General features: G+C 44.7%; 1 protein-coding gene across 2 annotated transcripts in view; it reads right to left on the minus strand.

The window, feature by feature from the left end:
- LOC138950501 (uncharacterized) overlaps window positions 1–23265 on the minus strand; it is a 96451-nt gene that overhangs the window by 65485 nt on the left and 7701 nt on the right. For both annotated transcript variants that reach the window (XM_070322213.1, XM_070322214.1), the window contains exon 4: window positions 10964–11256. In XM_070322213.1, the coding sequence (XP_070178314.1) occupies window positions 10964–11256 (293 nt within the window). The remainder of the gene's footprint in view (window positions 1–10963; window positions 11257–23265) is intronic.

The raw sequence follows: 23265 nt of genomic DNA on the forward strand, positions 1-23265 counted from the left end.
TCTTTACAAAAATTGACTATATTCTATACAAGAAACACTTAACAAGGGTAAAAAGAGAAACAGAATCCGTTAGTCGCCTCTTACGACATGCTGGGGAGCATCGGGTAAATTCTTCCCCCTAACCCGCGGGGGGATGTCTAACGAAGCCGTGAGGCTGAGTTAGATATCAGCTAATCGAGTGTGGAAGAAAACTCTGTCACACGACCAAGCCGGAATAGCATTTATGTCTCACAGCTTCAACAGAGGAGAGAACAAACACGTTTTGTGTACTCAAGCTTGACAAACCTAAACACAGGAGCAGCCATTGTGGACAGATCTACTTTTTGACGGAAGTGACCGAACAACTGTGAATGACGTCTCGGTATATTTGAATGACATCACAGTCATCGTCACAGTCTGTATCTTTTGAAGCATCGCATTCTTCATGACGTCTTTCTGTGTCTGCATCCACGAAATGTTTGTTCATTCCGGAATCTTTGTCATCTATGTTCAGAACTCTGTCCTTATGGTGTCAGACTAACACTAACAGGCCTCCTGAGCGAGCCACTTTCCAAGGGAAGCTAAATTCGCGTATGGAAACAGTACTGTCGTCTGGGATGCCGTTTTCAGTATTCTGGGCGTTGAAGAATTTATAAAGAGAAGAAACGATAACAGCAGGAGAAATAAAAGTCGTGTGTTAATTTTTTTGGCTTTTGGAGGGACGATTTTGAATTTGAATCCGTTCTTGCCATGCTCCTAAAGCGTGTAACATACATAGAGAATACTACATGGCTTGCTGTGTCGTACCAGATTTACACGAGTTGTTTTTTAAAATATTGAACTGCGAGCGAAAGCGAGCTGTTCACTATTTGAAAAAGCAACTCGTGTAAATCTGGTACGACACAGCAAGCCATGTAGTATTCTGTTTATCCTACATACTGTACTTACGTGTATTTTACTGAAAATGTCCTGCATTCGAGGCAGCTAAATTGCATGGGTGCAACCTGGAAAATTCCAAAAACCGGCAAAAGTTGGGGTCCAGCTTTTTTAGTATTTAAAATGCCAAAAAAAAACTCTCCTGGAACAAAAACATCGGCAGCCGATGAAACCAAAAACCGGCTGCCGGCGTGTAGCCGGCAGAGTTGCACCCATGAAATTGAAGACGCTTGTTTTGGAACCTCGATCTCTTCTAAAGCCTCGTGCAATCTATTACGTCAAAGCAAAGAAACGTCACTCTGAAAGTGTGGCGTGACGTGTTAGTTCTAAAGATTCATCGAGGGTAATTAGCGAGCGCAATTTGTGTTTCTATAATGACGTTTGTCTCGGTGACTTTGGCATCATAAGCAGTGAAAAAACAGGTCCCTGCCAGACTTGCTCGACATGACCTCATTTACATGATATATATACACACGTGTGATTTGAACGATTATTATCTCACGGGTGTCTCCCTCACGTATGTAGGATAAAATCTTGCACACGTTTGCTTTAGTAGTGGCAAAGAAGGAAAGCGTGTGACATACACTGATAGAACTCACACAGACAACTATGAAAACTGTGACAGAACACAGGCAGAGAAACAGCTCAATAGGAGAGGACAGCAGAAAGCCATCAAGACAACTGATAGCAGAAAGCCATCAAGACTACTGACAGCAGAAAGCCATCAAGACTACTGACAGCAGGAAACCCGCGCTGTGAACATGCCAAATGTTCCAAAAGAGAGCACCAGATTAGAGGGTCACTCTGGGTGGGGATGGGTGCTGGGGGGAGATATCCAGTAGTTTCGAAGGTGGGGGAGGGGGGGGGAGAGTGGGGGGGTAGAGGTAACAGGCCTTTTAAGGTCCCATCCTTCCCACACACACACACGATTATGTTTGCCACTACAGGTTTTCACATGGAATACTGTGAACCCCCCCCCCCCCCCCCCCACAATTTTAAGACCTTCAAAAAGCTGAACAATCAGTCTTAAAGGTCCTTGTCTACATTTTTATACCGTACATAAATAGACATTTGACCATTAAAATGCTGAGTTTATTCCCAACAAATATCAAAAATTATACACCCCCCTTCGATCAAGAAGAACGAAGCAAGGGTATCCGTTTGAAAAATTCATTGTAGTATTCCATTTCCAGCATAGTAGAATATCCTTATTTGGGAAATGCCGAGGGCAAAACTCCTCTCAAATACCGTGCATTTCGTTCGTTTAAAAAAAAATCGTGGACAGCGCTCCAATATCCAGTGTCAAACTGTTGCTGTGACTGTGTAGGCGTGACTGTCAGCATAGAGACATGAATTTGATTGGTCGATATTTTTAGGCAAAGCACATGTTCTCAGCAAACAGAAAACAAAATATTGGAAGTGTCTGAGACACTACCCAAAAATAAAAACTTTTTTTTACATATGACTAAGTGCCAAAATGTGCTCACAGAACAGAAGACGACTTTGTTTTATAATAAAAATGTTTCTAAAAACGTGTGTCTGCTGAAAATTGGTGTGTGTGTGGATGAATGTGCGAAGAGATAGTGGACATAATTTCGTGTGTCTGACTTGAACGGTTTTGAAGTTATCTTTGTTTAAAGTCAAAAATAACGCCAAAACCGGCCATCTGAAAACAAACATCGTGATACCTCGTGTTTTGAATATGCCACAGAAAAATAACAAGAAGCACAAATGAATTGCATTTAGTTTGATTGAATGCCTGAAACATCGCTTTACAGACGAGACCAAACGTCAAATCTAAATCTCGAGAGAATTTTTTTTTTCGATAACCGAATTTTAAGGTGTCGCACGCAAGATGTGTCGTCATCACGGCATACATTTTTCAATCGCAGATATTTACTAAATTTCTTTTTCAAAAACTCTGGAATTGATGTCGACACGTCAAGCGATAACGGTGTATCAAACTGCTGTCTTTCAAGTAATCCAGCAAAGACTGCAGAACTTTTGAACAGCATTTTTGAAAACGATTTGAAAATTTCGTCATATCTTGCGTGCGACAAAATGTTTGGTAATTAACGGTTATTTTCTTTTAAAAACAAAATTTACATGTACAAAGATCTACTTCATCTACGGAACCACGTGACACATTCTGTGTTCAAAATTTGTGAAGAAATCACGAACCACGAATGCGCTATCAAGTGTTGAAATTATGTCGTCAACATCTTTTCAGATCTTGCGTGCGACACCATCTTGCGTTCAACATAAAATGTCACTACCTTATCGAGTTTAATGGGTAAAACTAACTATTTGTTGTCTTAGTTTAATCTTCTTAATTAAAAGCGTAATAAAACCGAACTTCCAAGATGAATTTTAATTGAGATTAGCGAAAGAGCGGGCACGCAAGTTGACCTTAAAGTAAAAGAATGATAACACGAGCGTTTGTCGTGTTGTCTTGCGTGCAACACATTGTCCAACAAGAAGGGCAAAGCCCATACGACTCACATGCTTTACACATTTTTCCTACCAAAATACATGTGACCTTGACCCAAGGTCAAGGTCATCCAAGGTCATGCAACACAAAGCTGTTAATTCAAGACATAGGAAGTATAATGGTGCTTATTGGCTCTTTCTACCATGAGATATGGTCACTTTTAGTGGTTCACTACCTTATTTTGGTCACATTTCATAAGGGTCAAAGTGACCTTGACCTTGATCATATGTGACCAAATGTGTCTCATGATGAAAGCATAACATGTGCCCCACATAATTTTTAAGTTTGAAACAGTTATCTTCCATAGTTCAGGGTCAAGGTCACTTCAAAATATGTATACAATCCAACTTTGAAGAGCTCCTGTGACCTTGACCTTGAAGCAAGGTAAACCAAACTGGTATCAAAAGATGGGGCTTACTTTGCCCTATATATCATATATAGGTGAGGTATTCAATCTCAAAAACTTCAGAGAAAATGGGAAAAATGTGTAAAATAGCTGTTTTTTAGGCAACATTTATGGCCCCTGCGACCTTGACCTTGAAGCAAGGTCAAGATGCTATGTATGTTTTTTGGGGCCTTGTCATCATACACCATCTTGCCAAATTTGGTACTGATAGACTGAATAGTGTCCAAGAAATATCCAACGTTAAAGTTTTCCGGACGGACGTCCGGACGGACGGACGGACGGACGACTCGGGTGAGTACATAGACTCACTTTTGCTTCGCATGTGAGTCAAAAAGGAAAATGTATATTTTTCTCAGACGTTTTTTAAGTTGAAACCTTGAAACTTCACACACATTTGGGGCTTAATCGCCCCCGTGCATGGTAAAAGTCTTGTTGACCCTTGTCAGATTTCAAGGTCACGGCTGGGTCACATGTGGTTCAGAAAACGGATGAAACATATTTTTTCAGAGATTTTTGAAGCTAGAACCTTCAAACTTCAAACAACGCTTTTGCTTAATGATTGTTCAACATGGAGAATTCAAGGTTGATCCTTGAGAAATGTGAAGGTCATAGCAGGGTCTCGTGTGGGTAAAAAAAAAAGGAAATTGTATTGAACTTTAATTTATATAAAACCAAAGTCTGGTTGATCTGTTTTAAGATTTAAGGTCAAATCTGTTATTTAAGGTCAAATCAAATAGAAATTTGTTGATGCTTAAATCTTTGAAACTTCCAACAGGTTTGAGGTTTGACAACTTCTGGACTTTGAAATCTGGTATGGTTGATCCTGGTAATATTAATTGGTCAAAACATCAAGATCAACAATTATAAAATAAGCACTTTCACCAATGTCAAGTGAGCAATAGCAGCAAACGTGAGTCTTATAAAGATTATCACTTTTTGTGTGACCTCAACTTGACCCCTCTGAATGCTCTCAATCATGGAAATTGACCACACTTTGATTATAACCAAACAACATCAAAACTTTGGAATGTGTGAAGTTTCAAAGGTGTTGCTTAAAAGGCGTTCGTGAAAATGACAATTGTATGTGTCTGACTTCAATGCGACCCCGCTGCGACCTTGACGTTTGATTTTATCAACCAGACTTTCATCATGTGTGAATGACTTCAAACACTATAAAACTAGTTGAAGAAATTGACAATTTTTCAAGGTTTAAGCCAGATGGCACTGCTGTGACCTTGAAATTTGACAAACATTAACCAGGCGGTCACCTTTTTTAGAAAATATCCTTAAAGGATCTTTAACCTTACTGTGACCTTGGAATTTGATGAGGTTTAATTTAACTTGCGTAGTGTGCCAAGTTTCAAGGCCCTAGCTTCAAAAACATATGAGAAAACCTCATTGAAAAATGTATATGTTTGACCTCAACGCGACCCTGCTGTGACCTTGACTTTTTCAACCAGACTTTAATCGTGTGTGAACATTATACACTAGAACTGTGTGTATTTTCAAAGCTCGTGCTATAAACGCGCTGAATAAATTGAAAATATTCCACATTTGGACCAGATGTGACCCCGCTGTGACCTTGAACTTTGACAAAGATTAACCAGCAGGTCACTTTTAATGAGGTTTTATAAAAATGCTGAAAGTATGTGAAGTATGTAAAGTCTAACTGATCTAGTATTAAAACATGTAAGACGCGACAACGACAATTTTCCAGTTTGCAAAGGAAATTTAACCTCGCTGTGACCTTGAAATTCAATGTTGTTTAATGTGATGTGCACCATACCTGGAGGTCATTATACTTTGGTTGTGTGCCAAGTTTCAAAGCCCTAGCTTTAAAAACGTGCGAGATAACCTTAATGCTATGACTCAGTGCAGTTTTGAATGATATAATGAACAAAATTATCGTTATTTGTAAAATCATTTGGGTAAATTTATCTTTTCTTTTCGTAATTGGGTTCCAGCATCTGTTGTCTTAACAAAAATCACAATATCAGTCGTGTTTGTCAACTTTTATTTTTTAGCCCCTTTGTCCGCTTTTCGTGCGCACCTTTTGGCACTTAGTCATATATATATGTTTTTTTCTATAACTTTTTTCTCTATGGTTCTTTCATCATCTGACTTAACTTTTTATCGAATTCTAACCATAAGTTTATTGAAAAAAAGCAAAAATGTAGACGACCACCTTTAAAACGGAGGTAGTCTTAAAATGGGGATACGTAATTATGTCAGAAGCAGAAGATCTTGAAAAAATGCAAAAGCAAAGAGACGGCCAACGTTCCAAAATTCAGAATCAAAATACAAGAATTTATGTAGGTTGTTGGAACGTTTGTTATGGACAAAACAATACATTCACAGATATTTCGACCCAACGGTCTTTTAAGTGAACAGACACAATTTCATTCATTCGCTCGGCTTCCTGACGAGCGGACGTAAACTGATTCTATCAAGATAAGTTTTGTGTGAATATTTGTTTGTCTGTTCACTTAAAAGACCGTTGGCTCGAAATATCTGTGAATGTATTGTTTTGTCAATAACAAACGTTCCAACAACCTACCTTTCTTGTTTTTTTGTTCAGAAGATCTTATACATTCAAGGTCTGAAAACGACTGAAGTCTTAACTGGGGGGTCTTAAAAAGAGGTTCCACTATAGGAGCTTCCACTTGGAAATACAGTGGTACCTGTGATGAAAGGACACCCTTGGGACCAGCCACAAGTGTCCCCACATTGCAGGTGGCCTGTCATGACAGGTATACTTTGGTAGAGATACATGAAATATAAACAGGGACAAGAGCAGGTGTCCTTTTAAGAGAAGCGTCCTCTCATGGGAGGGTCCACACATGGCAGGTACTGCTGTACATGTATATATAAGGCACCAGACTGCTTTTACATTTCACGCTATGTTTTCTTAAATAAAAGCTTGTTTAAAAATGAAACCATGTGAGAAGAGCATCCTGGGCGGGGATGTAGCTCAGTCGGTAGCGCGCTGGATTTGTATCCAGTTGGCCGCTGTCAGCGTGAGTTCGTCCCCACGTTCGGCGAGAGATTTATTTCTCAGAGTCAACTTTGTGTGCAGACTCTCCTCGGTGTCCAAACACCCCCGTGTGTACACGCAAGCACAAGACCAAGTGCGCACGAAAAAGATCCTGTAATCCATGTCAGAGTTCGGTGGGTTATAGAAACACGAAAATACCCAGCATGCTTCCTCCGAAAACGGCGTATGGCTGCCTAAATGGCGGGGTAAAAAACGGTCATACACGTAAAATTCCACTCGTGCAAAAAACACGAGTGTACGTGGGAGTTTCAGCCCACGAACGCAGAAGAAGAGCATCCTTACATTAGGACACAAACGCCGATTTCGGGGGAAGCATGCTGGGTGTTTTCGTTTTTTTATAACCCACCGAACTCTGACATGGATTACCGGATCTTTTCTGTGCGCACTTGGTCTTGTGATACATAAGGCAAAAAAAAAAAAATTGTCTGTTTCTGGTAACATGGCTAAAAAAAATAGGGTCGGTAGGTAGGGATTTTTATTTTTTATTTTTTATTTTTTTTTACCCCAAATGTAGACCAATAAAACTAACTTTAAAAATCACGCAAAGAGACTGGATTCACTATACATAGAGACAAGACACTCAACACATTTACAAATCGTCAGCGGACCGAAACAGACAATTTTTTTTTTTGGGCCTAATACTTTACAGGAGAGGAGAAGGAATGTACCTGTAATGAGCGCAGTGGAAATCTGACCTGTCATCAAATATGCATCAGTAAATCAAAGCTTCAGATAGAATTGTTTGTTTGTTTGTTTGCTTAACGCCCAGCCGACTACGAAGGGCCATATCAGGGCGGTGCTGCTTTGACATAACGTGCGCCACACACAAGACAGAAGTCGCAGCACAGGCTTCATGTCTCACCCAGTCACATTATTCTGACACCGGACCAACCAGTCCTAGCACTAACCCCATAATGCCAGACGCCAGGCGGAGCAGCCACTAGATTGCCAATTTGAAAGTCTTAGGTATGACCCGGCCGGGGTTCGAACCCACGACCTCCCTTCAGATAGAATGATGGATTGGCTGTGGAAAAACTCTTGCAAGCAGAGAGCTACTTTGATCTCAAAGCCGTTGTGTGTGAAAAGGCTTGTTTTACCGTCAGTTATCCATTGATTAACAATTCTTTTCATTTCTTTCTCTTCTCCGTTTCTTATGTGTATTGTTGTGTGTGTTTGTTGTTGTTTTGTGTGTGTGTGTGTGTGTGTGTGTGTGTGTGTGTGTATGTGTGTGTGTGTGTGTGTGTGTGTGTGTGTGTGTGTTTCTGTGTGTGTTTCCTATGGCACAGCACAAATCTCTAGCCTTCCTCTCTGAGATGCGTTTGAAGACAGACTGTTAAAAGAGAATAAATACATTATGTACATAATTATGATAGAATAATGATGCATGAATTGAAGAAATGTATAAGAACACAAGAATGTATGAATGACAAAGAACAAATGTTTATTTTTGAATGTTTTATGTATATTACGGACACAAAAGCTCAGCAATGCAATTTCTCTTTTAGAGATTAATAAAGTTTATTGTATTGTATTGTATTGTGTGTGTGTGTGTGTGTGTGTGTGTGTGTGTGTGTGTGTGTGTGTGTGTGTGTGTGTGTGTGTGTGTGTGTGTGTGTGTGTGTGTGTGTGTGTGTGTGTGTGTGTCTGTGTGTGTGTCTGTGCATGTGTGTGTTTCTGTGTGTGTGTGTGTCTGTGCCTGTGTGTGTGTTTGTGTGTGTGTGTGTCTGTGTGTCTGTGTGTGTGTGTCTGTGCATGTGTGTGTTTCTGTGTGTGTGTGTGTGTCTGTGCATGTGTGTGTCTGTGTGTGTGTGTCTGTGCATGTGTGTGTGTGTGTGTGTCTGTGTGTGTGTGTGTGTGTGTGTGTGTGTGTGTGTGTGTATGTGCGTATATACATACATGCGTCTGTCTGTGTGTGTGTCTATCTATCTGGGTATCCTGGTCTGTGTGCACAAATTTGTGTGTATGTTTTTGTTTGCTTTCTATTCTCTGATGTACTTGGCTGTTTTAAACGAGCTCCAACAACTTTCATAAAAAGACAGCAACAAACAAAACACTACTTTTTGCACATTTCAGTAGCAATGAGACATGAAACAACAAGGAAAAAGAGCGTTCAGTCTAAAGAATCGTACGCTTTCATCATCTTTCCCCAGAAGCAATGTCAAACGTGTCTGTGTCACGGCTGATTTCACTTCTATTATCCTTCAATGCAACTTGAGCCATCTTTCGTTATGATCTTTTTGTCTCTCTGCCTTTCTGGTTGAACGTAAATGTGAGTGCATGTGATGTCGAAATTGCATGTGATTATGCAAATGTGAGTGGGAAGACAGTGGGGCAGAAATGAGGCAAAGTTGATTTCAACCAAAAAAATCTGCCTGCCCTCCAGCTAAAATCTCCCTGACAAACAACACTGCAGAGCTGCTAGGGTGGTCTAAATCTTTTAACTTGTAGGAATTGAGGAGCGAGGAGTGTGGGGGAGGGCGGTTCAAGGGTGCAAACTGAAGCTTACATGTTTCATGATCAGCTAACTTTGACCAATATTTGTAATATCCACCGAGACCCGTTTTGTAACGTGTACTTATCGTACAATCGCTGGTACATTCGGGTCGCTTCCTCCCCATGGAAAGCTAGCAGCAAGAAGCGTAGCGCTACGCAGGTGTGAGCGTGTGAAACCTGTACTTATCGTACAATCGCTGGTACATTCGGGTCGCTTCCTCCCTGTGGAAAGCTAGCAGCAACTAGCAAAGCGCTACCAGCCACCCACACTTCTGACAGCATGGCCGACATCTTTATCATGCCACGAACATGGGATGTGGGTAACCTCTAAGGGTCATCACATAAAGTTGATCTGTGTCTGTCTCGGCCGACAATCTGTTCCTAGCCTTCTGCTTCCAGCATTGCTGGCTCCCCCCCCCCCCCCCCCCCCCCCGCAATGTTTATCATACTGTATCGTTTGCTTCTCGTTAAAGGACTGGGTGGCCGAGTGGTAAGCGAGAGGTTGCGTGTTCAGGCCTGGGTCAGGCCGCAATTTTCTCCCCCCTTTCCTAACCTAGGTGGTGGGTTCAAGTGCTAGTCTTTCGGATGAGACGAAAAACCGAGGTCCCTTTGTGTACACTACATTGGGGTGTGCACGTTAAAGATCCCACGATTGACAAAAGGGTCTTTCCTGGCAAAATTGTATAGGCATAGATCAAATACCCGTGGGACTTGGAATAAAGTAAAAAAATTCCATCTCACACGGCATTAAGTCTCAGGAAACATGAATACACGCATGCAAGAAAAAAAATAAATATGGGTAGCGCCGTATGTATGGCAGCTCGCTTTCCCCGGGGAGAAAACAGCCTGAATTTCCATGAGGGTAACCTCACTGGACTGTAAATCTTATCCAATCCAATTCAATCCAAGCTGAAGTCGAACTAAAAAATTAAACAACACTTTGTGTCGCGGACTGTGACACTGACCTCCCCCCTCCCCCTCTCAATGTTTATCATGCTGTCCGAATCCCAGCTTCCGGCACTGTAACGTACACTAGTGGATTAAAAGAGCTCGGAGCCAATCAAATTACCCTGTGGGATTTTGCCAGTGATCCACTGATTTTACAAAGAAACAGTCAAGTCTGTACAAATTCTCACCTAATCCTTGTTCCAAACCAAATGTGAACAGACCAGTCATACTATAGTCTTGAGTCGAGCGTTTGGAAATGCCTGAGTCTGAAAGGCCGGTGTTAATATCACGTCTTCTGATCAGTCTGCCTTGGAGATGAGGACGACAGTCGAACAGATGGCCCGAACAGCGCGGTGCATTTTTCTTAGTATGAGGGTGCAATGTTCGGTATAGAACTGAGGCGCGTTGGACTTATAACTTTTGCTGGATAACTAGTGTTACAGGCAACTAAACAATGTTGGCTTGCAACATCCCTGATAATGGTACTATGAGATTCCCCCGAAATCGGCGTATGCTGCTTGAATGGCGGGGTAAAAACGGTCATACACGTAAAAATCCACTCGTGCTAAAAACATGAGTGAACGTGGGAGTCTAAGCCCATGAACGAAGAAAAAGAAGATATTATGAGATGTGATATGCTTCAAAACCCACTCACTTGTTAGGAAGATCGCCATCCCTAGGCCTGTGATCCAGAATCTGAACAACGTTCTCCTCCAGAGCGAGTTCCGACAGGGCCGCACTCAGCACATGATGGTCCACCAAGGTCACCTTCAAATCCGTGCCGTCCTTGACACTGGCAAGGTTAAGGTCATCCAGAAAAATCAGGTGGTTGGGTGTGATGCCGAACTTGCCCAGGAAGTGTGTGACCTCCGTGCGTAAGGGGAAGTCACTCCGAGGGATGTTGAGGAGGGGAAGGAAGAGTGCTGTCCCCACTGGCGCTATTGACGTCTGGAAAGAAACAAAGCAATTCACTTTAAGATGGTCTTTATAATTGAGTCCAAAGTCAACTTCGCAAAGACTTTGCAAAGTCTTTTTACCGAAAACTCAGTGCTAAAGCTTCGTGCAGCCAGCTTCACCAAGTATACTTCGCGTAGTCCTCTTCGCCCAGTTGAGATCAGGCTTTACACAGAATCATGGGTGTTACTGGGAAAAATCAAAAAACCTGAAAGGCAGGGGTCCAAAATGCTCAAGTTTGAAAGAAAGTTTCTGGACACCGACGAAACCAAATCATAATAAGCAAGATGGCGGCAAATCCAAGGGAGCGAACAGAGAAAGCACGCGAACCGGTGTCAAAAGTCGGATCGGAACCGCTGCTCGTTATTTCAACTTGGCGAAACGAAGCTTTTTTTTTTTTTTTTTTTTTGAAAACCCGGAAAACCAGAATTTCCGGCTTCAGATTTTTTCAAAAACCGGAAATCCGGCAAAAGCCGGAAGAGTAACACCCATGCAGAATGCAACATTTTCGTCATTTAAAGCAGATAATACATGAGTCACCTACAACACAATCTTCTTCTTCTTCTTCTGCGTTCGTGGGCTGAAACTCCCACGTGCACTCGTGGTTTGCACGAGTGGAATTTTACGTGTATGACCGTTTTTACCCCGCCGCTTTCGGAGGAAGCATGCTGGGTATTTTCGTGTTTCTATAACCCACCGAACTCGGACATGGATTACAGGATCTTTTTCGTGCGCACTTGGTCTTGTGCTTGCGTGTACACACGGGGGGTGTTTGGACACCGAGGAAAGTCTGCACACAAAGTTGACTCTGAGAAATAAATCTCTCGCCGAACGTGGGGACGAACTCACGCTGACAGCGGCCAACTGGATACAAATCCAGCGCGCTACCGACTGAGCTACATCCCCGCCCCACAACACAATCAAAAAGGCAATAAAAAATAAAAAAATCTGGTTCTACTATGAATCAACCATTTCAACCCTAACCCTAAGTCAACAACCCCCCCCCCCCCCCCCCCCCCCCCCAGTCAGTGAGCGATTTTCGTGACGAGAGGTCGCGTCTCTTTTCGCTCCGTGCAGCCCACTGTTAACCGTTGTTTTTTGTGTTTTTTTGTGTGTGAGTGTTGGACTGACACTAGCTTTTTGGATACGCTAGTGCTTTGGATACACAGGCGTGGAGTTTCACCCAGGTTTATTCTCTATGTGCACTGTTACCTGGCCCCATGCACTAATTCCGTCCGAAGTGCTGTGGTTTGTCTCCGGTGGTATTTGTGTGTGTGTGTGTGTGTATGTGTGCCTGTTGTGGGCCTATTGTTGCTGGTGTTTCTTCATCTTCATCTTCTCTACAAACTGTACGTGAGTTGATTTTATTTGAATTGCTCTGTGTTCTACGCGTGTTGTGCTTCAACCATGGCGACCGGCTCTCCGGCGTCACAGAACCAAGACAGGGGTACACCCCCAGTGTTTATACCTTGTAAAAACCTGCCCGCCGTGCAGGACTCTGACTCACAGTTCTCAGTGCGCGAATTATGTGCAGCGGGTGAAAAAACTTGCGGTTATGGTACGGTCATAGGCGCCCAACGCATTGGGGGTCTATGGCGCGTATACCCAAAAAACAATCAAGCTCGCATCGAGCTTCTGTTGAAAGGTATTCAACTACGAGGTCTTACCGTCTCCCCTTTTGACAAAAATCCCTTTATCGTACGATCCGCAGACGGTGACGAGGAAGTTAAGACCACCAAACTCATTATCGGCAACATCCCCATCAGTTACAGCAACGATGAGATCGAAAAGAAAGTGGTCCAGATGGGGTGTAAACCTCAATCCAAACTAATGATGGAAAAGGACAGGGATGAGAGGGGGGGACTAACAAGATGGCTCACGGGGAGAAGATTTGTCTATATCCAAATCCCTGACCAGCCCCTCCCCACCAAGATAAACATTGGCTCGGCGACAGCCTCTCTGTACCACAGAGAACAAAAATTCTCTCCAGAACACACCACTTGTTCTCGATGCCTCGTCAAGGGGCATTACGCTTCCTCGTGCACCGAGGAAGTTGTCTGCAAGACCTGCCGTCGTACCGGCCACAAGAGTGGCCACCCCTCCTGCTCCCTCCTACGTGACGTCAGGGAGGCTCAGGCACCTGCGTCGGAGCAGCTCCCCGCGGAAGTGTCCCCGTCTGAAGACTCCGCTGAAGACGGTGCCAGCGCGGCAGCGACCCAGTTCTCTACCCCTGAAACACCATCGTCTCGTCCCGCGCGTGCAATCAAGCAGTCGAAACTTGCCTTTCACAGGTCCCAGTCCTGCCCGAGAGAAAAGCGCCCGCTTAGCTCCCCTGTGGACAACGATGCAGCCAAGGCTGCTAGACGGGATGACCTACCCCTTGGCCCGACTACATCATCTCTCGAGGAGCAGTGTGACGTTGCAGCCGAGATCACCTAGCCCCTGGCTGGCGCCAACTGGACGGATTTTGGAGGAAACGACCTGGCTACGCTCTATGGACTCTGATTTTTGAATACGACTCGACTGAAATCAATGTTGATATGTCATCATGGATGATTTAAAGATAACAAGTATTAATATTCATGGACTGAGAAATACGACAAAGAGGAAGACTTTTTTTCGATATTTAAAGAAACTATCGTACGATATCATTTGTGTGCAGGAATCATATGTACATGAAACCGATATTACAGTTTGGGAAAAAGAATGGGGAGGTCAAATGTTTTATTGTTGTGGTACAAAACACAGTATGGGACAAATCATTTTTATTAAAAAGAGTTTTCAGTATCCTGTGACGTGTATTTATCGAAATAGCAGGATTTTGACGGTACGAATTTCTCTGCAGAATGAGGACGTTTGTATCTCGAATGTATATGCTCCAACGATTGGTAAAGAAAAATATCTTTTTTTTGAAAAGTTGGAAAAGCACATTCAGTCGCTGAATATGTTGAACTACATAGTGTGTGGAGATTTTAACTGCGTAATTGATAATGAAGAAGACATTATTAGTGGAGAAAAACATAATGTGGGGGATGTTAATCGCTTTAAAAAGTTCTTGGAAAATAGTGAGTTAAATGATATGTGGAGGTTATTCTGGCCACAGGAAAGGGAATTTACGTGGTCAAGAAAAAATCCTTTCATTGCTCGCAGATTGGATTACATTTTTGTTTCCGACTCTGTGCTTAATAATATTAGAGACTGTAATATATGTTCCGTTGCACAATCCGACCATAGGTCGGTTAACATAACATATAAATTATGTTCATTTCAGCGTGGTCCATCATATTGGAAATTTAATGATAGTTTGTTAAAGGATCATATCTTTGTTGATGAATTGAATTTGATGTTGGAAGAATTTGAGATACAAGATGAAATAAGGGAGGATCACGTAAAATGGGACTTGTGTAAGATTAAAATAAGAGAATTTTGTATTCGGTACAGTAAAGAAAAAAATAGATGTAAGTTTAATAGACATGGGGAATTGTTGGAAAATTTGAATAGGATTGACAAAGCCCTTGTTTTAGATCAAGATAATAACGAATTGTTGATGGAAAAAGATAAAGTAAAAGCTGAACTGGAAATTTATTCAATACAGGAAGCTAAGGGAGCCCAAACTAGGTCCCGAATTAAATTTATTGAAGAAGGAGAAAAAAATACAAAGTATTTTCTCAATATGGAAAAAACACACTCGAACGCGAAAATTATGGATTGTCTTGCTAAAGCAGATGGTCAGGTGATAACAAATCAGGATGATATTTTGACTGAACAAGTCCAGTTTTTTAGAAGGAGATACGAAAAAAATATTGAGTTTGATGAAAATTTGGTTGAACAGTTTTTGGATGGTGTTGAAGTTCCTCAATTAACAGAACAGCAGAAGACTGGAATTGATAGTCCGATCACTTTAACAGAATTGTCGACATCCTTAAAAAATATGAAAAACGGTTCCTCCCCTGGATGTGATGGTATTACAACCTCCTTTATGAAGTTCTTCTGGTGTAAAATAAAACACATGGTATTGAATTCCTTTCATGCATCTTTTTTAAAGGGAGAATTAACCGTCACACAAAAACGGGCAATAATGATATTAATTCATAAGGGTAAACAATTACCAAGGGACGACCTTAATAATTGGCGACCGATTTCACTATTAAACACTGATTATAAAATATTGGCGAAGACTCTTTCAGTTCGCCTATCTAAAGTTATTTTAGATATTATTGGTGAAGATCAGTATGGTTTTTTGAAGGGTCGAACCATTAGTTCAGCGATCCGGCAAATAGACGATTTAGTATCGTATGTAAACGAATATAATAAACCTGGGTTCCTTGTAGCACTGGACTATAAAGCTGCTTTCGACACGATTTCCAAAGAGTATATTGTGTATGCATTTAAACGATTTAATTTTGGTGCCGTCTTTGTAAGATGGGTAGAGATTCTATTGTATAAATCGGAAAGTTGTATCAATTTTATGGGCTGGTTATCGGAATGTATTGAATTGAACGCAGGTATCAGACAGGGCTGTTCTTTTTCACCGATGGCCTTCATCCTTGCATTAGAATTGTTGGCCTTGAAAATTCGAAATGATGGTTCAATTAAGGGTCTGCCTCTGCCAAAAGAAACTAATGATAATTATGATATGTTCTTTAAGATATTATTATATGCTGATGATGTGACCCTATTTCTGAACGATATGGATGAGTTAAAAAACGCATTAACCCTTGTAACCTATTTTTCCAAATTCTCTGGTTTGGCAATGAATAGACAAAAAACTGAAATCATGGCCTTTGTCACGATCGGGTGACAGAGACCAAGAAAGTGTCACTCAGTGGAGTGCCTGTTCTTGGTCGGTTATGATAGAAAGCGCCTGTGCGTGATATTGGACACAGCAGAGTTTGCTGACAGTGCTCCCGAGCACGGATGTTTTGAAACGCACGAGCTTCACAGTGCGGGTTTCTGCTATCATAGGGCTGACGGTTTTTCGCTGACAGCGCACACGGGATTTTCAGGGATTGAGTTTCTCGTGTCTTTTTCTGCTTGGGGAGGCAAAATTGTGTATAGCTGGACTGGTTTTGTGACAAGGTCAGTCACGTGTATTTTGGCTAGGTTGTCTGACAGAGACACGAGTACGGGACACTTGACACCCAGCGGCAGAAGGGGAAGGATCTAATACAGTTTCTAGAGTATGATGGTTTTTCACCGAATATTATATTCGGCACTCTATGGGAACTTCCACTGCCACATGTTTTGCTGAGGACAAGTCGTCAACATTCCTTCGTCGGCGATGGCTTTCGCATAAGGATTCGACAAGGGGTTCTGGAGGTTTTTGGTCACTGTTGACGAACAGAGGCTGTTCCAGGGAGGAGGCGGACTTTGCTTCCATTGAGAGTTACAATCATAGGCTTTTGAGGTAATAAATCATTATTTAACGCTGTTGATGAGTCTGTGTTGTGGAATGAAATACTCTCTGTTGTTCTTTCCAGGTTAGCGCATAATTTACTCTCTGTGACGCTAAAATACTAATCTGTATATGGTTTTTGCAGATAGGGAGAGAAGGACGGAAAATGACTGTTTTGTTGTTGTAAAAAGTCCGTTTTGTGCAGGCCCACGTGCTCGATGAGATATTTAAAGATGACATGTTTTAAGGTGGTGGGTGAGGGGTAGCTGACATGTTTAGTGCACCGATGCTTTCTGTTTGCAGCCTTCGTTCGTTCGATCCGATTCGTTCGTTTCGTGTTCCTGTGACATCTGCACGGCTGACTCTGGCGGGAACTGATGAAGCTACGCTAACCAGGAGACCGGCTAACCAGGAGACCGGCTAACCAGCGGACCGGCTAACCAGCGAACCGGCTAACCAGCGGACCGACTAACCAGCATACCGGCTAAGCAGCAGCAGCAGAGATAAAGCTAAGTGCACCATGTCGTACGCACCCCGTTGACCACCGTTGTCTTTTCGTATCTATGATTTCATTGGAGTAGCGACAACGTGGGGTGTGTGACACCTGCACGAACTAGAGCTTTTCGAACAGAACATTCACATTTAACTATATTTACACGGGTTCAGCGTGTTACGTTAATTTTCTATATACTACTGGCATTTTGTCAGTGAACACTGGTTTTTTACGTGTTGAGAACGTAAAAGGAACATATTTTGAGTGAAGGCTCGAGGGAGGTGGAGAGTTTATACATAAACAGGCGTCTGAAACTTATACTTTTGTTGACTCTATTTAATTGTATGCCTGCGAGAGTGGATCGTGGTGTGGTTAGTTAATTAGTAGTAATTAACCGGTTCATAATCACCTTAAGTGATATATTGAAACGTGACACATGGGGGCCAAGCCGGGATTTACTCAGTTAATTTCCAACTGATAAAGACCCACCAATTAAGGATAACTAAGAGCAGATAATCTCGTCAGTGCTCGACCTATTTTCTGCTTGGTGCTACCCTTTTTTGTATAGTTTTGATCATATACCACACCTTAAGCGATTCACATCTTGCAGGAAATGTAAATTGTAATTTGTGAGTTATTGTATGCGCTAACTGTGATTACTTCCCTTTCCTTTGTTTGTGAATCTTTGTTGTTGTACGTTCAGAGTTTTCCGTTGCAGAGAGCTGAGCAGGGTTAGCGGATTTGTTATTCGTTTTACTCAGTTTTCTCTACATTGTTGTTTCGCATTCTGTAACAGGTTACATTTTCTACCGTCTTGTTTTACTTGGATTTTTCTCCATATTTTGACTTTGTTGGAATTTTGGGGGGGAAGGGTCCGAGGACTTCTGTCCTAACCAAGGCTGTGGGAGACACTCTGTTTCACCGCAAAAAGCAGCCGATAAAGTAGGCCACGGCTGTGGGAAACACTTTGTTTCACCGCAAAAAGCAGCCATAAAGTAGGCTACGCGTTTTGTTCTACACCGTTTGGATTTTTCTTCTGCATTTTCCGGTTGCTGGATTTTTGTATCCACCGCTTTCGTCACCGCGTATTCTAGCTATAGCTGCGTTAGACTTACTTTTGTGATAAAGCTTTGCTAAACTAACCATGGCTACAGGGGGATCTCCTACGAAGAGATTAACTTTTGAGACTCCTGGTAGCGAGGAACAGACAGAGCGAGACGCACGCGTTAGAGCGCGTAGTTTGCTTAAGCGCAAGGAGTTAGAACGTAAGGAAGACATAGAGCGACAGACGAGAAAAGAAGAGCTTGACAGACAAGAACGACAGGCCGAACGTGACAGACAGGACAAGAAGGACGAACTTGACAGACAAGAAAGGGAACGACAGGCCGAACGACAGGCCGAACGAGACAGACAGGAAAGGAAAGACGAACTTGACAGACAAGAAAGAGAACGAGACAGACAAGAAAAGAAAGACGAGCTTGAGAGACAGGAACGACAGGCAGAACGTGACAGACAGGACAAACAGGCCGAACGCGATCACCAGCTAGAACTAGCTAAGCTACAGGCAGAGAAGGGTACGCTTACTCAGGCTAGCGCGCCGACGTTTGTTGCTGACCGTACGAGACTGCCGACGTTCGACGATGACAAGGACGAGCTCGACGACTTTTTACGCCGGTTTGAGCGCATTGCATCTGACCAGAAGTGGGAAGAGGCCACGTGGGCTAGCCGCCTTAGCACCTGCTTAAAGGGACGCGCATTGCAGCTCTACAACGCTTTGGAGGACGACGAGGCGAGAGACTATCAGGCACTAAAGAAGGCGTTACTCCAGCGCTTCAACCTGACTGCTGAAGCTTACAGACGACGTCTGCGTAACAGCAAGAGACTGAGCGGCGAGCTGAGTCATCAGTTTGTGGCACGCCTTAATCTCTACCTGCGGCGCTGGGTGGAGATGGCCGAAAAGGACTGGACCGTCAACGACCTTGCCGACCTCATTGTCATGGAGCAACTGATGTCCAGCCTGCGACCTGAGGTGGTGACCTTCGTGCAGGAGCACCAGCCAAAGACTACTCAGGAAGCAGCCGACTGGATCAGAGTGCACGAGGACGCCCAGGCGATCTCCGGCAAATCCTCAGGCTCACGGCCAGGAAAATCGGGAAATTCGGGTTCTTCAGGACCCAAGGACGGGAAGGACGATCAGGGACACAAAGGATCAAGTTCCAGAACTGACATCCAGTGTTACTACTGCAACAAGCGGGGCCACGTGAAGAAGGACTGCCACAAGAGACAGGCTGACCAGAAGGGCGTTCACTTCGTTGGCAGTGAGGAGTTCAGGGACGTCACGAGCTCATGCACCATTCCACAACTCTGCGTTTCGTGCTCCAGGAAACATTTCCAGCCCCACTGCAACGTCTACGTTAACGGAGTGAAGGGCGAAGGTCTGCGGGACACAGGAGCAGACATGATAGTGGTTCGGGCGAGTCTAGTTCCAGCCATGGCCTACACAGGAGACAGCATCAGGGTGAGAATGGCCGAGGCATCTCACGCTTACGACTTGAACACGGCAGTGATCAAGGTCGTAACACCGTTGTTCACGGGGACCATTGTGGCCGTCGTCATGGACGATCCTCCATGCGACTTGCTCATTGGAAACCGGGTTCAGTTTGTGGACGGCGTCACCAGGGAGGTTCCCGTTTATCGGTCTCCCGACGTCATTTCAGTGCTCACGCGGGCACAGGCGGAGCGAGAGGACAAACCTCTCAAACCCCTACCTGCTGCACGAGCTGCCCTGGGGAACGTGACCCCCGCGCTTCTCGCGAAGGCTCAGGATTCTGACCCGACCTTAGCTACTCCTCGGGAGCACGCGAAGTCGGGGAAGGTGAAGCTGAGCGGGAAGCATGGGAGGTCAAGGTTCCTCAGGGACAAGAAGTTGCTCTACCGGGAGTTCAGCAACCAAGAAGGTACATTCAAACAGGTTGTCGTGCCTCGCGAGTTTCGCGAGGGTGTCATGGCAACGGCACACGACTCGATTCTGGGAGGTCATCTTGGCACCAAGAAGACCACGGATCGGGTCTGGCGCCACTTTTACTGGCCAGGCATCTGCACGGATGTCCGACGTTTCTGTGCGTCCTGCGATAAGTGCCAGAAGGTGGTTGCCAAAGGAAGGGTGAGAAAGGTCCCCTTAGAGAAGATGCCGCTCATCGACGAACCCTTTCGTCGGGTCGCAGTGGACATCATCGGGCCCATCTTGCCTGCGTCTGAGGACGGAAACAGATACATTTTGACCATGGTGGACTACGCTACTCGATACCCAGAGGCGATCCCTCTGAAATCGATTGAAGCCACGCGAGTAGCTGAGGCTCTGGTTACTATGTGGTCCCGGCTGGGAATTCCATCAGAGGTACTCACCGACAGAGGCACGCAGTTCACGGGAGGAGTGATGGCGGAGGCAGCACGACTGCTATCACTGGAGCAGCACTTCACCACTCCTTACCATGCTCAGTGCAACGGACTGGTGGAGAGGTTCAATGGCACCTTGAAGACCATGCTGAGGAAACTAGCTCAGGAGAAACCACGCACGTGGGACAGGTACATCCCAGCATTGCTTTTTGCATACCGCGAGGTTCCTCAGGAGAGCTTGGGTTTTTCCCCATTTGAGTTGTTGTACGGCAGACAGGTACGCGGTCCCATGGCTATCCTGCGTCAGGCTTGGACAGACGAAGAAGCTGACGAGGAGGTGCAGACGACAGCGACCTACATCGTAGAACTCAGGAACAGGATTGAAGAGACCTGCAAACTGGCTCAAGAGAACCTGGGAAGAGCAGCACAGCGTTACGCGCGAGGATTCGACCGCAAGGCACGGCCGCGCAGCTTCAAGATTGGAGAACGGGTGTTACTACTTCTACCTGTCAAACACAACAAGCTACAACTGCAGTGGCAAGGACCTTTTGAGGTGACAGCGAAAGTGGGCCAGAACGACTACAGGATCGTCATGAACGGGAAAGCACGCCTGTACCACGCCAACCTGCTGCGCGCCTACATAGAGAGGACTGCCTACGGGGAAAAGGACAAAGTGACAGAAGCAGTTGCTGTCGTGATGGACGAGACAACGGAAGAACAGGGAGGAGGACGTGTACCAGTTTGTCCGCTGGAGGCTAGTGAGGATCACACGGACGTGCACATCTCACCTGATCTTGGGGACGACCAGCAGGCGGACTTGCAAGAGATCCTGAAGGATGCAGCACGGGTCCTTACAGACATACCACTTCAGACGCATCTAGAGGAGTTTACCTTCGACTTGCTGGAGAAACAGCCAGTGAGGACGAAGCAGTATCCCATGCCTCATGCCCAGAAGGAGGTGGTCAGGAAGGAAATCGCCGACATGACGAAGTTGGGCGTCATCGAGCCAGCGAACTCTCCCTACAGTTCACCAATTGTGCTGGTGAAGAAGAAGGATGGACGCGTCAGGTTCTGTGTCGACTACCGGAAGCTGAACAAGATTACGGCGTTTGACGCGGAACCCATGCCTGATGTGGACTACATCTTCAGTCACTTGGCCAAGGCCAAGTACTTTTCCAAACTGGACCTCACCAAGGGATACTGGCAAATTCCAGTTGCCGAGGAAGATCGCCCAAAGACTGCATTTACCACTCCATTCGGCCAGTTCCAATGGACAGTCATGCCTTTTGGTCTACAGAATGCAGGTGCCGTCTTCACTCGCTTTTGGAACCTTTGAAGCGCGAGGACATCAGCAGTTTCATCGACGATGTGCTGATCGCGACAGAGACATGGACTGAACATCTCGACGCCCTGCGCGACGTGTTCGGAAGGTTGAAGGACGGAAATCTGGGAGCTAAACCGTCCAAGTGCTACTTGGGATTTCGGGAATTGTCTTTCCTGGGTCATGTTGTCGGCGAGGGATTGCTCGTTCCAGAGGACGACAAGATCCAGAAGATTCGGGAGGCGGAGCCACCGCGCACGAAGAAAGAAGTCAGGTCTTTCCTGGGCCTAGCCAGCTTCTATAGACGCTTCATCCCGCACTTTGCCGAAATCGCTCTACCACTGACCAACCTTACCAAGAAACTACAACCGACCGTTGTAGTGTGGACTGAGGAATGTAGCTCCGCATTCAACACCCTGAAGAGGCGACTCACCAGTCAGCCTATTCTCCGACTACCAGACCTGAACAAGGACTTCGTGCTGAGGACAGACGCTTCAGGGAAGGGACTTGGGGCAGTGTTGCTTCAGGAGACAGAGGGGTTTTTGCACCCTGTTTGCTTCGCCAGCCGTAAGCTGACCTCGGCCGAGGCAGCGTATGCAACGGTTGAACGCGAGTGTCTCGCCATTGTCTGGGGCATCCAGAAGTTCGAAGCGTACCTGTACGGACGACCTTTCTGTCTGGAGACGGACCATCAACCTCTGCAATATCTTCAGGTTGCAAGGTTGGCAAACGCCAGACTTATGCGCTGGGCGTTGATTCTCCAACCGTACCAATTCACGGTACGCGTCATTCCGGGCGCCAACAATGTTGGAGCTGACTTTCTCTCTCGGGCTGTAGAGGAGAACATGACTGTGAGCGAAACTGAGGTTTCGTCTTGAAGAGGGGAGGTGTGTCACGATCGGGTGACAGAGACCAAGAAAGTGTCACTCAGTGGAGTGCCTGTTCTTGGTCGGTTATGATAGAAAGCGCCTGTGCGTGATATTGGACACAGCAGAGTTTGCTGACAGTGCTCCCGAGCACGGATGTTTTGAAACGCACGAGCTTCACAGTGCGGGTTTCTGCTATCATAGGGCTGACGGTTTTTCGCTGACAGCGCACACGGGATTTTCAGGGATTGAGTTTCTCGTGTCTTTTTCTGCTTGGGGAGGCAAAATTGTGTATAGCTGGACTGGTTTTGTGACAAGGTCAGTCACGTGTATTTTGGCTAGGTTGTCTGACAGAGACACGAGTACGGGACACTTGACACCCAGCGGCAGAAGGGGAAGGATCTAATACAGTTTCTAGAGTATGATGGTTTTTCACCGAATATTATATTCGGCACTCTATGGGAACTTCCACTGCCACATGTTTTGCTGAGGACAAGTCGTCAACATTCCTTCGTCGGCGATGGCTTTCGCA

This window comes from Littorina saxatilis, linkage group LG16 (genome assembly GCF_037325665.1).
Source record: "Littorina saxatilis isolate snail1 linkage group LG16, US_GU_Lsax_2.0, whole genome shotgun sequence".
Classification (NCBI taxonomy): Eukaryota; Metazoa; Mollusca; class Gastropoda; order Littorinimorpha; family Littorinidae; genus Littorina; species Littorina saxatilis.